This window comes from Chroicocephalus ridibundus, chromosome 13 (assembly GCF_963924245.1).
Source record: "Chroicocephalus ridibundus chromosome 13, bChrRid1.1, whole genome shotgun sequence".
NCBI classification, from domain to species: domain Eukaryota; kingdom Metazoa; phylum Chordata; class Aves; order Charadriiformes; family Laridae; genus Chroicocephalus; species Chroicocephalus ridibundus.
This window is the reverse complement of record NC_086296.1, coordinates 3,625,246-3,638,492: the sequence shown is the minus strand read 5'-3', so window position 1 is coordinate 3,638,492 and position 13,247 is coordinate 3,625,246. Positions and strand designations below refer to the sequence as shown.

Here is a 13,247-nt window from a genome sequence, read left to right as displayed (position 1 = left end):
ATTCTTTCATGCTTCCCTGCTTGGAGAGAAGGTAGAAGTCTCTTGTCCAGCTTGTCCTGAGTGCTTTCTCAGAAGGACAAATCCACCTTAAGTTGTTTATAGTCCGTATTTCTGGTAAAATGACAAACTCTAACCTTGTCAGGCAGCCACTGTGCTATGACCAAACTGGAGTGGGAAAAAATGAGTATCAACCGCTTGTGGGAAAAATAAGTGGAAACAGTTCAGACTGTGATATGGTTTGGGTTTTACACTGCCTTAGTTCAATCTCAATTTAAAGTTTTTAGTTTAAATTCTTTGTTTGGCCTGGTCCAGGGTTTCTGTAGAGGAGGTTGGGTTTCAGGGCATTATTATTTTGATTAATGCTCAGTGTATAATTTGAAAGTGAAGCTATTAGCATATTCTCTTTGCTTGTAGTAATTCTGGAAAAGAAATGCTTTACTGTGGGAGAAAAATCAGGTGATTTCTTACTCGGACTGTCAGAAATAACTTGAAATAACTGATGGCTGAAAGAAAACAACAGTTGAGAAAGACAGGAGACTTCATATGCCATAAGCCCTAAACAGGTACAGGTACAGGAGGTACAGGATCCTCCAGACAAGACTGCTCCTCCTGTATGGCACGTTAATTTGCAGCGGTTAGACACCACAGCCACGTGTGTGTGATATGGTAGAAATGTCTAGATAGATCTAATTCAGGATGTAACAGGTTCGGTGTGTTGATAGTGGTCCGGTAGTAGAGGCTGCTGACTCGGAGCAGCTGCCACGTGTGCCAGGGTAGGTGTCTTGAGGGCTTGCTGGAGAGAAGCCCTGACCGTGCGCGGAGCAGAGGGTGTGTATCGGGAGGTCATGTTCCCGCAGCCAGGCCAAAGCCTCTGCTTTAAAAATGGACTTGCAATTAAATTCCAAGACATCTCTTACCCGGTAAGACATGCTTAAGCTTGAGAACTTTTTCAACAGCCCTGGCTTCGTAAGTTTGATTGCTTTTAAATCTGTCACTGGATACGCATTGATAACAGCCTGAACATGCTTGATTTGAGAGATGCACCTCTTTACTGGTCTGCAGTGATTCCTTCTGTTCTTGACCTGGAGCTAACAAAGCAGCTGCTCGGTTAAGCCCGATAAACACTCTTACAGCTTGGTCAGGTCTAAAGAAAGCTGGGTGCCCTCCCAGCTGGGGTAGGTCAGCCCTGCTGGCAGAGGCTGGGCTCCAAGCTCAGCCACCCTTGTAGCAGGATCGAGAAAGACGGGATGATTAAGACAAAAGTTTCACTGCTAAATGGTCAAGAAAATATTGGGGCAAAAGAAATAAGGTAAATATCTAGCTCCAAACTCTGGCATTTTGATTATGAAATGTGTACTTGTTTGATATTAAGAATATTAATCTTGCAGTGACTTATGTGGAGTAGATAGGTGTGGCTTTTTCTCTAAAAGCACTTTATCTTTTGCTAATAACAAAAAAAAAATCTGTGGTTTGAATATCTCTCAGATTCTTGAAGTTTGTAGAATCAAATTAAAAGTTTAATATGCCAATGAAGATGAGATTTTTTTTTTTTTTTTTTTTAAATCTCTTTCCTTCCCCTGCCATGTTCCTCCCCACCTAGATAGTGGGGTTTGTCCAGGTGTAGGTTTGAGAAGCTAAATCATCCTGTGTGTGCTGTCTTCCAAACCGATGGAACCTGAGCTAAGGACAAGCATAACAAATGGATAAGATATGCCACGTGCAGAGGAGAGAGAAAGGGCTATTAATGTTAAAAGGAAAAAAAAGTAGGTATTTTTCTGGCAAAGTTAGAAGTGACTACAGTCGCATTATGCCATAGCTCAGGAGAAACGAGGAATACCACCTCCCGCCAACCTGGAGCTGGTCACAGAGTCAGCCGGAGGCAGCGGAGGTAAAATGCAAAAAAGTAATTACTCGTACATGAAGTTAGTGCAGGTATAACTTATTTATTTTTCAGCTGTGATAGGGTTTAAATAGTATGCTTTCGGAGTATCTTTCTCTTGGGAACATTGTGGTAATGTTACTGCTGAACATAAACCTACAAAGCTCAGGTCAGTCTTTCCATTCAATAAACAGATGAATATAAAGAACAGGCTGTGCTAAAAATAAGACTAACGTTAAAATTCCTGTTTAAGAGCTGACTCTTCTGAGCTTCCCTCAGGCATAAAGAATATTGTGCAGTTGAGTCCTTTGCTCTTCGTTTTGGTGAAATCCTGCTTCTAAATCCACCAAGCCTTAGTGTCCAAAGTGCTGTCATCTTCCACCGGTACTATGCTGGCTCATCCCGAAAGCCTACCTCCAGAGTCAGGGTTTGCCGAAGCTTAGCAGAAACATTTCACATTGTGACTATTTACAATTTGTAAAACTTCTGCTAAAAAAAAAAAACCCAAACAAACAAAAAAACCCAAAACCCGAACAAAAAAATCCAAACCAGTGATGTGGCACTGCATAAACAGGCCACGGCTGTCTTTTTGGTGCTTGTTCAAAATCTTACACACAATCTTCTTGAGCAGCGGAGCAGCAAAATGTAAAAAGCCAATGTCACAAAGGGCAGCATGAGAATAACGAAGGTGCTGAGCTTATGTACACGTCCCTGAGCCTGAGGAGCTGCTGGGCGCCTTCAGCTGGCGGCTGCTCAGCCAGTTTCTCTCCCCCAATTTTTTCAAAGCCCGGGAACCCTAAAAGGTAAGCTGCTCAAAATGCATTAACTTCATTTCCGTCGTCAGGGAAGTATTTTATGCATTAGGGTAGGAGTTTTACTCTGAACTGTGTAATCCCAGTGTCTTTAAACAGCAAACAAACAAGAAATCCTGGAAACACCAATGTGGCACGCTTATTGCTATAGAATAAAGAATATCCTGTTAGTCTATTTGCTAGCATGAAATTATCAGCTTGATTTAATTAAATAAAAAGCATACAATTTATTCTTACAGCCTGGGAAACAACAACTTGATCCTCAGCAGTGACTATTTTCAATACAAAGTCAACTTCTGTGATAAAGAATCAGAAATGGTGTGTGCAAAAGACAACGTTTTGTCAGCAACATCCTTTTTGACTCTTTCAGCTTTTTGAGAAAAATGGGGTGTGTGCTAGTAAAGGTTTAACTGTTCGCCCAAATCGCTGTTTGATTAGTTTTATCAGCTTGGGGGCCTCACTGCTCCCAGCCCGGGTCTCTTGCTGGTGTGTGGAGACATCTGCTGCCCAACTCTGAAAGCTGACTTCGATCTGCTCGCGGAAGGCACTAGGGGTAATGAAGCAGTTTTGTGCAGAGTAGTATTGTAGAATTAATCTTTTTTCCCTAAAGGTCAAGTCCAACGCAGCCTTTTCTGGAGAGTCTCCATTTTTGTAGTTATATCTGTGTAAAGTAGTTGCAGGTGGTGTAGAAACTAACTATTTGTCTGGTATCTTCCTGCATTAACTTCCCAACTGTGTGCTTGCAACTGCTTTGTCTAGTTCATGAAGTGTCCCAGATCGTAACTGCATCTTCTGAGATAGGTTTGTCTCGAGCAACTATTATGTTAGCAAGGGCTACTGGAAATTTTGGTCTTCCTCTATGATCACAGTATTAAGTCTCAGACATCTTGACTGTAAAGAAATTGGAGTGCAAACTTGCATGGTATGAAATTGCCATCTTTGGGGAAGGTGTTAATAACAGCTTGGATAATAATCTCTTGGCATTATCCGTGCAAGGTTGACTTGGCCCCAGGGGAAGGACTTAGCCAACCCTTAGGGTCCCTACCTGCTCTCTCCTAATTCTGTGTCATACAACATTTGTGTTGTAGAAAGAAGAAGTGGACGATAACACTGACGCAAACATGGAAGGGGCTCTGATAGCCCGGGACAGAGTTGGGGTGCAGGACTTTGTGCTTTTGGACTCCCACACCAGTGAGAATGCTTTCCTGAACAACCTTCGCAAGCGATACCAAGAGAACCTCATCTACGTAAGTGCTGATCACGTGGAATCGTGTAGCCCGTGGCAGGTGAAATGTCTCTAAGTGTGGCTTTGCTAGTCAGATCTAGGAAGAATGCGTATGTGTGTTTGTCTTTATATGTATTTATCTAGCAATACACCTGGCTTAGATGTTGGTAGTACCCAGTAGAGCGATCACCCAGTTGTAGTTTGTCTACTTTAGCTAATGAAAATAATAGTCTCAGCTTGCTCTGGGTTACCTTACAAAGTTTCAAACGACGTGCAGTAAATAGTAAGGGAATGGGAAAGTGAAACGCTGTCTTTGAAGGCAAGGCAGTGCTGAACGTGATATCTGACCTGTCTGAGAAGTGCTGGGTACTTCACGGTGCACGCTAAGATGACTTCACAGCCATGTCCATTGTCTCAGCAGCCCCAAGGTTATACATTGGCTTACAGCAGTGGCAAGTAGTATCTAAACATGTCCTTTGTCAAATGAGGACTGATACTTATATAACACTAATGGAAAGAATTGAAAAGAATGTAAAACAGGGCATTTCAGTGTGCTGAAAATGCATACAAATAAAGGAAAATGTAATGTGCCCTGAAATGTGTTATTTGATCACCTTTCACAGTCAGGAAGGAATTTTCTCTGTTGAACAGCTGTCTGTGGAATAGCTGTCCTACTTGTCTACAGCATTAGTTACTGGTCATTTACAAAGATTTTTGTGAAACAGAGTTGGGATAGTAAACGCATTATTAGGTTAACTTTAAGTAAGAAAAAAAAAAATTCCATAAGCTTCTTGAGATATCAAAACCTTGTATGTAACATCTAACGCTCTAAGCTGACTCTTATTGTTCAACGCCACTCTTCTCTGGGTAGATTTTGCAAGAAGTTTGGGGTTGTCTTTGAAATAGCGACACCTGTGGAGTTTTTCTCGTTTGCTTTTTTTTTCCCCCCCTCTCTCAAAACGAGTTCTGTACCATCTTTTCCAGTTGTTCTCGCATAATGTTCTGATGTACGTGACGACTCCTTTTGGGAGCTGTCATGGCAGTGATGGAACAGGTTTCCCACCTGTATGCGTTCTTTCTCCCTGCAGACATATATTGGTACTCTTCTTGTATCTGTCAACCCTTACAAAGAGCTGGATATCTACACAGTCACGCAGATGCAGCTGTATCGAGGGGTAAACTTTTTTGAACTGCCACCACATCTGTAAGTAGAGCCCTTAAGATTTCAGTTCATATTAATAAATTGGGTGTTCTCTGTAATGCTGTGTCCTAGCAGCAGGGATGTGTATCCACAGTCACTCGGTCTGGTGAATGCTGATATTCTTATCTTCCTGTGGGTAAGGATGTGTTTGTCTTTATCTTCTATCTGACTGTAAGAATAAAAGAGGAATAAAAGGGTTGCAGAAGTTGATGCTGGGGAAACTGTAGGGGAAGAGTAATCCTGAAGATAACTCTCCAGACTAGTACTCAGCGTGTTCTCCTCATTACACATGGTCTAGTCAGACCACTGCTTGACTGTGTCCATGTGCAAGTCACCATCTTCTCCTTCGGTTGTTCGAAACACTCTGATCGTCTTGCCTTGCCCTCTGAGGCCCCGTGTGAGTGCGGACAGCCACAGGGCTAGCAGAGTGCTCATGCACAGCCTCCACTCGGACTTCCCATGAGGGGAAGAAACCTGACATTCTGAACTCTGAGCTGGAATTTTTTTGGTGGTTGGAAGCTGTTGGGTGGTGATCTGAGTAGGTTTTTCTCTTTCTTTTTTCCCTTTTTTTTTTTTCCCCTCCCTTAAGCAGCATGTTGGTGAAGGCTCTGCTATTGGTTATCTTTGTGTCTGTCTTTATCAGCAGAAGTTGAGATCTTCCCTGGAATCAAAACTGCCTCTTCTGCTTTGGAAGCGGGAGTCCCTGCTGTGTATGAACTGTATTCACCAGGAATACACGCAGCCTGTATAAATCCTACAGCAGCAGTGGGGAAAAAGAATAAGCCCGCTCTGTCCCTCAAATACAGACTGGGGTTTTTTTCTATGAGACCTCAAGTCAGTCTCATGTTTTAAGGTGTGCTTTCCCATCATGTCCAATACTTGTAATGTTAGACGAGGAGTAAGTAATTCTGAAAAATCTTTGATACTCTGCCACATTGCCATTCCTAACGGATGCTTCTGTTCTGAATACTTCTTGTGATCCTTGTTCAGATATGCCATAGCTGACAACGCCTACCGGGTGATGTGCAGTGAATACAACAACCATTTCATCCTCATCTCTGGGGAGAGCGGAGCTGGGAAGACAGAAGCATCCAAGAAGATCTTGCAGTATTACGCAGTAACCTGTCCAACTACGGAGCAGCTGCAGATCGTCCGTGATCGACTGCTACTTTCCAATCCTGTTCTGGAGGTAAAAACTAAATAGAGGTAAAAATGCGATGGCCTCACTCCACAAGACTTTGATGCAAGTCTACACACCTGCACCCAGGAGCGGCCTCCAGTTTTACATGATTTTGTGCCTGCATCCACAACATAAACAATAACAAACATTCGGCCTCTTGGCAGCACGACCTCTGAAAGAATGCTTGGCATTTAACATCACTTCGTGTTTAGAAATTAAACTTGGGGTTTATAGTGGAGAATAGCTGAAAACTGGGAGTACAAGGAAACTGTACACCATGCCACAGTTCCTTGTGGCTTCAGTTATAGGTTATATAAGAAAGAACGATAGTTTGCTTATCTGAATCCCACATTAAAGCTAAGGAAATACATTAGTTTCTGTTTCTCTAATCCCACTAAATTCTGTAGAAGGACTCGGCTGATGCAGCAAGTCTGTTACTGGAACGTTGTCCTATCGTGGGTGTCAGGTTCTCGGTAAGATGACAAGTAACTTAGTCTATCTGTTTATCCATAGGCTTTTGGAAATGCAAAAACTCTGCGTAATGACAACTCAAGTAGATTTGGGAAATACATGGATATCCAATTTGATTTTAAGGTGAGAACAAACTTAATGGACCGCTATTAAAACAAGTTGCATCAGTGAACTGCTTGGACGCTTACCAGGCAGCACGGGATTTATTAAGACTTACACTGCAGTTTTCTGACCCTATTTTTACAGGCATTGCATTTTGCGAGTAAAGTGACTAGTTGTACATCCTGAAACCTTCTTATATTACTGGCAATACTGCCAGCGCGCAGTAGAAAGCTAATATAGATTGTTGTAAAGCACAAATTACACCAGAAGGACAGCAGACTCTTTAGATACAGCTTGTACTGTTGTTGGATACTAACTCTTAAACACAAGATGGCAGATGAGTAACAGCAGAAACATGCCTCTCCTGACACTGCTCCTTGTTCCTAGCTGTGGAGGAACAGCCGTCGCAATGATGTTGTTTATATCTATTGGTGTTGATCTGACTGCTTTGTTCTGCTAGGGAGCTCCAGTAGGAGGGCACATCCTCAGTTACCTAATTGAGAAATCCCGAGTTGTCCATCAAAACCACGGAGAAAGGAATTTCCATATTTTCTACCAGTTATTAGAGGGTGGAGACAAGGATCTTCTCTGCTGGCTTGGGCTGGAGCGCAACCCCCAAAAGTACGCGTATCTCATCCAGGTCGGTGAGAGCGTGTCCCTCTCTCTCTGTATTTTGCACCTAGAATTGTAGGGATTGCAAATGCAGCTTTCCTCTCTAAGTGCACTGCTGAGCTTCTAGGAGAACACACTGTGTCAGGCTGTAGTGAAACTTGCAGGCAGGTTGGTGGCAAACATATTTGCCCTGAAGCTGTCGTACACCATTCTACGCTGGGTGCTTTTGTAGCAGGACCTGTTCTAGCTATGATGGCCTAAGGACGCACGTGATACGTGGCTTAGTAAGGGATAATGTATCTCATTGAATCAGCTCATAATAGTTGTGGGGACAGAAACGAGTTTTTGGGCAACATGACACAGTGACAGCAAGGCCGTCAGAGCTGAAAAAAAGTCACTTTCACCAGGTCTCTTCTTAATTGTGTATTCCCCATGTTCTGTGCACGCAGAATGGCTTACTGCTGCCGTGAGCATGTAAACACTCTTAAGCAAATGTCACCAAACCATTCAATGACCCTGGTCCCTCTGGTACAGTCAAGACACTTCTTGATTCATTGAGAAGAGTGGTCTGAGCTACTAAACAGCAGAGTAGTACCTGTCTGCAAGTTACGCTTTGTATAAAAGCATCTCTTCTAAGGCCCCGTTGTCAGAACCTGGTATAAAAGGAGTTTCTTGGGATTTATGGACCTCATATTATAGACATCCATAGGTATGGTTATGCGCTATACAGCTCACTTCATGGTAGTGCGCTCAGTTTCCTTTCCTCCTTGGTAGTGAAGAATACTTGGGCGGAAGATAATATTACCATAAAAATGGAAGATGGCTGGAAGCTCAAGCTCTTCACAAGCCTTAGCCATTTTATGGCAATCACTATCCAAGGTCAATGCTTTAAGTTATCCGAAGATGTAAGTATAAGCTGAAAGATCTGATCAAATGAGCCACTTTCAGGATTAGCAGGAGTGAAATAAACTTGCGAGCTAGTTGCAGACTGCACCTGTACAGGCTGAGGAAACTGGAAATGAAAGTGGTATGCCTAGTAGTATGCTATGTTTGTTGCTGATAATAAAATTGCTTTGCCAATGAATTGTACTAATTTATCTTTCTTTTACTGTACAGGGTCGATGTGCCAAAGTGTTTTCTATTAATGACAAAAATGACTGGAAAGTAGTCCGCAAAGCTTTTTCTATCATTGACTTTACTGAAAAAGATATAGAGGTATGCATGTAAAAGGGACTGAGCCTACCAAAGGGAATTTAAATAAGGAGCATACTGCTGTCTTTCCTTAAAAGTGATGAAAGCAGTCTTGCTTGGGAGAGGTGTTAAGGATGGAATAGGACGTGATTTGGGGGGGGACTGAGGGGAGTGGGTGGGTGATGAGCTCTATCACTTGGTACAGCTTGATGGCAACTGGTGGTAGCATGTCTCTGAAGCAGGCTGTCTGACTCGCCTCCTTCAGCTTAGCCAATATTCTGCTTATTAGCACGGGTAGTACCGATTAGTACCTTATTAGCACAATTAGTACCATCCCATGGAGCTGTGGGAACCTGTTTTCTAATGGTGTATCTCTCGTTATTAGCATCTCTTTGGAATTGTTGCTAGCGTCCTACACCTTGGGAACATTCAGTTTGAAGAAGACAGCAATGGACATGCCATCATTCGTGATGGCACGCAGATCAAATGGATTTCAAAGGTATCTTTTCTGAGATGGTGTCAATATTACAAGTGCTGTGAAGAAAGCCTTGACACTAATGTCTTTTTTTTCTTAAGGACAAAAACATCTGTTCCCAAAAGCAGAAGGATTGCTGTATAAATACCCAGCTCACGTTATAGACTGTCTTGAATTGTAGGGCCCCTTTTCTCTATAGCATATCTCTCTGAAACTTCCTTACTTATTGTTGCTCAAAGATGAGTGTAACTGGGAATGGACCGGGGGGGTTATGCCCTACTGATCACACAGTACTGCTTATTTAAACACTCTCGCGCTGGTCATACTCTGAGCGCAAGTATTTCTTTCTCTGCAGCTACTGGGTGTGCACTTGTCCATTCTGCAGGAAGCTCTCACCCATCGGAAGATCGAAGCCAGATCCGAAGAGGTATCAAGTAGTTCTCTGTAACCCCAGGCAGCTGGGAGCCACCCCAGCTAGTGGTGGTGACAGATAAGGAGTTCTGTTCTTAGCAGTGTTATAGTATGAACAGATCGCTCTCTCCTTCTCCGTATCACCTTCCTCTTCTGGCCTGAGATGTTAAACTAAAACGTATTCCCAGTATCAGAGGTTTACTGTGGAACAAGGTAGTAACTATGAAAAAAAGCTAGGAACAGGGACTTGCAGGCAGCCCTGTGTTTGAGCCAAACAATTTCCTTTTGTTCAGTCCCTGGAGTGCTTCATGGGAAACTGGCTGCACAGACAGGAAAGCGCTGGTAAAAACCGTTCTTTGACCATTTTGTACTAAGTTTAATAATAAAACTAAAAGGAAGTCAGAATACTTCCCCCACTGGTCTAAATTAGTGCTGTCCAAAACGTAGTATCACAGTCCTGCTGGCTCATGGCCATACACCAGACTGAAGTGACACTAATGGTAAATAAAGCTGTAGGCAGCTACAGCTCAGACTGGCTGAGCGCTGTGCTGGGGTATAAGACAACGTGGCTGGTTCTCCAAGCCACAAGCGTGAACTGGCTTTGCAGAAGTTTGATCAGGTGTGGTGTTTGTCATCTCTGGCCTATCTTTATTTATTTTTAGGTCCTAAGCCCATTGAACGTAGATCTGGCATTCTACGCTCGGGATGCAGTAGCAAAGGCAATTTACGGACGAACTTTCACTTGGCTAGTCAACAAAATTAACGGCTCTCTAGCCAACAAGGTTGGTTTCTTGTCTAGTGTCTTCCTAAACACAGAGCGCTCCTACCACGCTGAGCAGAGCTTCTCCAATGAGGCTCTACAGCACTCGTCACCAAATATCTTGATTGCTTGATAATTGATGTATGGGCATCCCACAGCAGTGAGCTGCAAAGCTGTTTAATTAGGTGTGGAAGGTGGTATGTTAAAGAGTTGTAGCAGTTCGTTACCTGCTTTAAAGTGGCTACTCCATTGGCACGTGGTACAAAGCTCTCGAACAGAAAGCTTAAAATTTAGGTGAAGGAAACAACATGAAACATGCAGGGAAGAAGCGTGAGCTGAAGCAGCAATTACAGAGCAATGGTATCTTCAACAGGATTCAACTCGGAAAACTGTCATCGGCCTGCTGGATATCTATGGTTTTGAAGTGCTGGACACAAACAGGTAACAGCTGTTCCTGAGGCTTGGGGTGATCTGTCCTCACGCTGCAGAGTGCAGGTGCTGAAGTCCTACATGGCTTCTTGAGTGTAGTCTTATCCCAGCAAGGCAAGCTAGAGGTGACTGACAAATCTGAGTGCATTGGGTTAGCTGAACGCCCTGGAGAGAGCTTTAGCTTGTGCTGCTTGCCTGGATTTGAGCCGTTGGTACAACAGCGTGGGAGGAATGCGTGGCTTTGATCTGTGTAGAAGTGGGCTGTCTGGCTGGAAAACAGTAGGTAGTGGTAAAATGTAACAGTGGTAAAACCGTCCATGCAATAAATAAAAACTAATGTTCATTTAACCACTCTGAAGCTTTGAGCAGTTCTGCATAAATTACTGCAATGAGAAGCTCCAGCAGCTGTTGATTGAGATGACCTTGAAAGCAGAGCAGGAGGAGTATGAACTGGAAGGAATAGAGGTAATTTATTATTTTTCCCCCTCCCTTTTTTTCTTTGAACTGCCATTACACTGAATGCTTTTGATCATCAATGAAGAAAGCATCCTGCTTTTTTTATTTTTTTTACTTTGACTTGTTCACGTGGGAAGTATAAGATAGCCATGGCTCTCATTCTGTAGCCCTTTCGCAGTGTAATCTAGCCTAAACTTAATTTACGTCATCTAAGAAAGGAACGAGACGTTCCCCAAAACTCAGAAGGTCAGCAGTGACAATGTCACTGTAGAAATGAAGAGCTCCAACAGCGTAGACACTGGCAGATGGAGTGTGTTAACATAGAGAATAAGAGGATGGTCTGGGCTGCTGAAAGCAAGAAGACGGTAGTGTGGGGTGGTGGATCCCTGTGCTGTCACTTTTTCCCCAGCAGCTCAGTTGGTCCTAAATCACAACACCGATCTCTACTGGGATTGGAACCTTGCTCCAAACAACTTAAAATTTTCAAGGAAAAGATCTTCCTCTAAAACTCTTCTTCCTTTTTTTTTTTTTTTTTTTCCTTATTTCCAGTGGGAACCAATTCCATATTTTAACAACAAGATCATCTGCGACCTGGTTGAACAGAAGCATAAAGGAATAATCTCCATTCTGGTAAGAACAGAGTTTGTGCTACTTAAATTAAAATGCCTGCCTGTTCCCTACTGTAATGGTCCATAATCATATTTTTTCCTCTAATTATGTGATGGGTCTGCATTATCCAGAATGTAAACAAATAGATGTTGTAAACAAAGACCCAGAAGATTAAGGTAGAGGATCTGCTTGCTAGAGAGCTGTGGGTTTTAAAGGAGTTAGGCTGCTTCCACAGCAACTCTGAGTGCTTGAGAAGGCAGGCCTAGGCCGCTCTCTCCGCTTCTTGCCTGAAGACACTGAGACGTAGAGGGAAGGTACCTGCAGCAACTATAGATTCCATAGAATCATAGAATGGTTAGAGTTGGAAGGGACCTTAAAGATCATCTAGTCCAACCCCCCTGCTCTGGGCAGGGACAGCTCCCGCTAGCCCAGGTTGCTCAAAGCCCCGTCTAACCTGGCCTTGAACACTTCCAGGGATGGGCCACATCCAGGGATTGCTTCTCTGGGCAACCTGGGCCACGGTCTCACCACAGCTGGCTTTAGTCAGCAACAGGGATGGGAGCCGGGCTTCTTCTGAGTACAATTAGGGAGACTGCAGAGCACCAGGAGTGCTCCTCCATGGCCACCTGAAGCCAGACATCCAGGCTCTCGTAAAGATGAAAAGAGGACAATTCATCCCATTTATCTGCTTATGTGATTTGCTAGTCTTAATCTCTGATGCTTCAGAATGGCTGAGCTAACAGAGAAGCTTGAGAGCTGCCTACCTCCTGCCTGGTTCTTCCTCTTGCTTCCTTGCCAGCTTCTAAAATACTGATCTGAAGAAGATCCTCTTTGTGCCTTCATAGGGATGGCAGGAGAAATGGGAGAGGCTGAAGGCAGCTCTCTCCAGAGCCTTTAACACAGAGCTTGTTCTGCAATGCTGTGTAATGCTTTTTGCTTCGAGAAGTGTGTACTTCCATGGGGAGGAGTTTGAGCACGCAAGCTAACTACCATGATGTAGCTCTTTCTTGCATGCAAACCCTAATTAGTAAGAAATCTAGTGATCTTCCTGTAGAGACCTGTAGCCGAACGTGAAGTTGAGTTCTCCCTTGCTACTATTCCGACATGTCCACAAAGCTGAGAATTTTTATCACCTCGTTACAGAAGATTAGTACATCGTAATCCAGAGAAGGTGCCGCTGAAGCTCAGCATTAGCTTGACATTGCGATGGATTGCTCTTTTAAGCGGGACTTTTCTACACGTGGTACAACTGGGGGAGCAGGAGTTGTGTCTCTTGGGTTAGAAAAGGGTAATCTATAAGCTCGTCTTCCCCTTCCAACTCTGCGCAATTCATCCAGACCGAGAGTCCTTCAGATCCTTCTGAATTGTGGTGTCTAATGATGTCATCTTTCTCACTGTTTAAGTGAACTACAAATAATAAAGGATGAAGCAGGG

The 13,247-nt window shown here is 43.4% G+C and overlaps 1 protein-coding gene across 1 annotated transcript in view; it reads left to right on the top strand.

Annotated features, from left to right (window-relative positions):
- MYO1H (myosin IH) overlaps positions 1 to 13,247 on the top strand; it is a 29,080-nt gene that overhangs the window by 2,066 nt on the left and 13,767 nt on the right. Inside the window, exons 2-13 of the mRNA XM_063350990.1 lie at positions 3,780 to 3,938; positions 5,005 to 5,120; positions 6,108 to 6,306; positions 6,811 to 6,891; positions 7,331 to 7,510; positions 8,599 to 8,697; positions 9,059 to 9,172; positions 9,504 to 9,575; positions 10,222 to 10,341; positions 10,693 to 10,760; positions 11,108 to 11,213; positions 11,754 to 11,834. Coding sequence (XP_063207060.1) covers positions 3,780 to 3,938; positions 5,005 to 5,120; positions 6,108 to 6,306; positions 6,811 to 6,891; positions 7,331 to 7,510; positions 8,599 to 8,697; positions 9,059 to 9,172; positions 9,504 to 9,575; positions 10,222 to 10,341; positions 10,693 to 10,760; positions 11,108 to 11,213; positions 11,754 to 11,834 — 1,395 coding nt within the window. The remainder of the gene's footprint in view (positions 1 to 3,779; positions 3,939 to 5,004; positions 5,121 to 6,107; positions 6,307 to 6,810; positions 6,892 to 7,330; positions 7,511 to 8,598; positions 8,698 to 9,058; positions 9,173 to 9,503; positions 9,576 to 10,221; positions 10,342 to 10,692; positions 10,761 to 11,107; positions 11,214 to 11,753; positions 11,835 to 13,247) is intronic.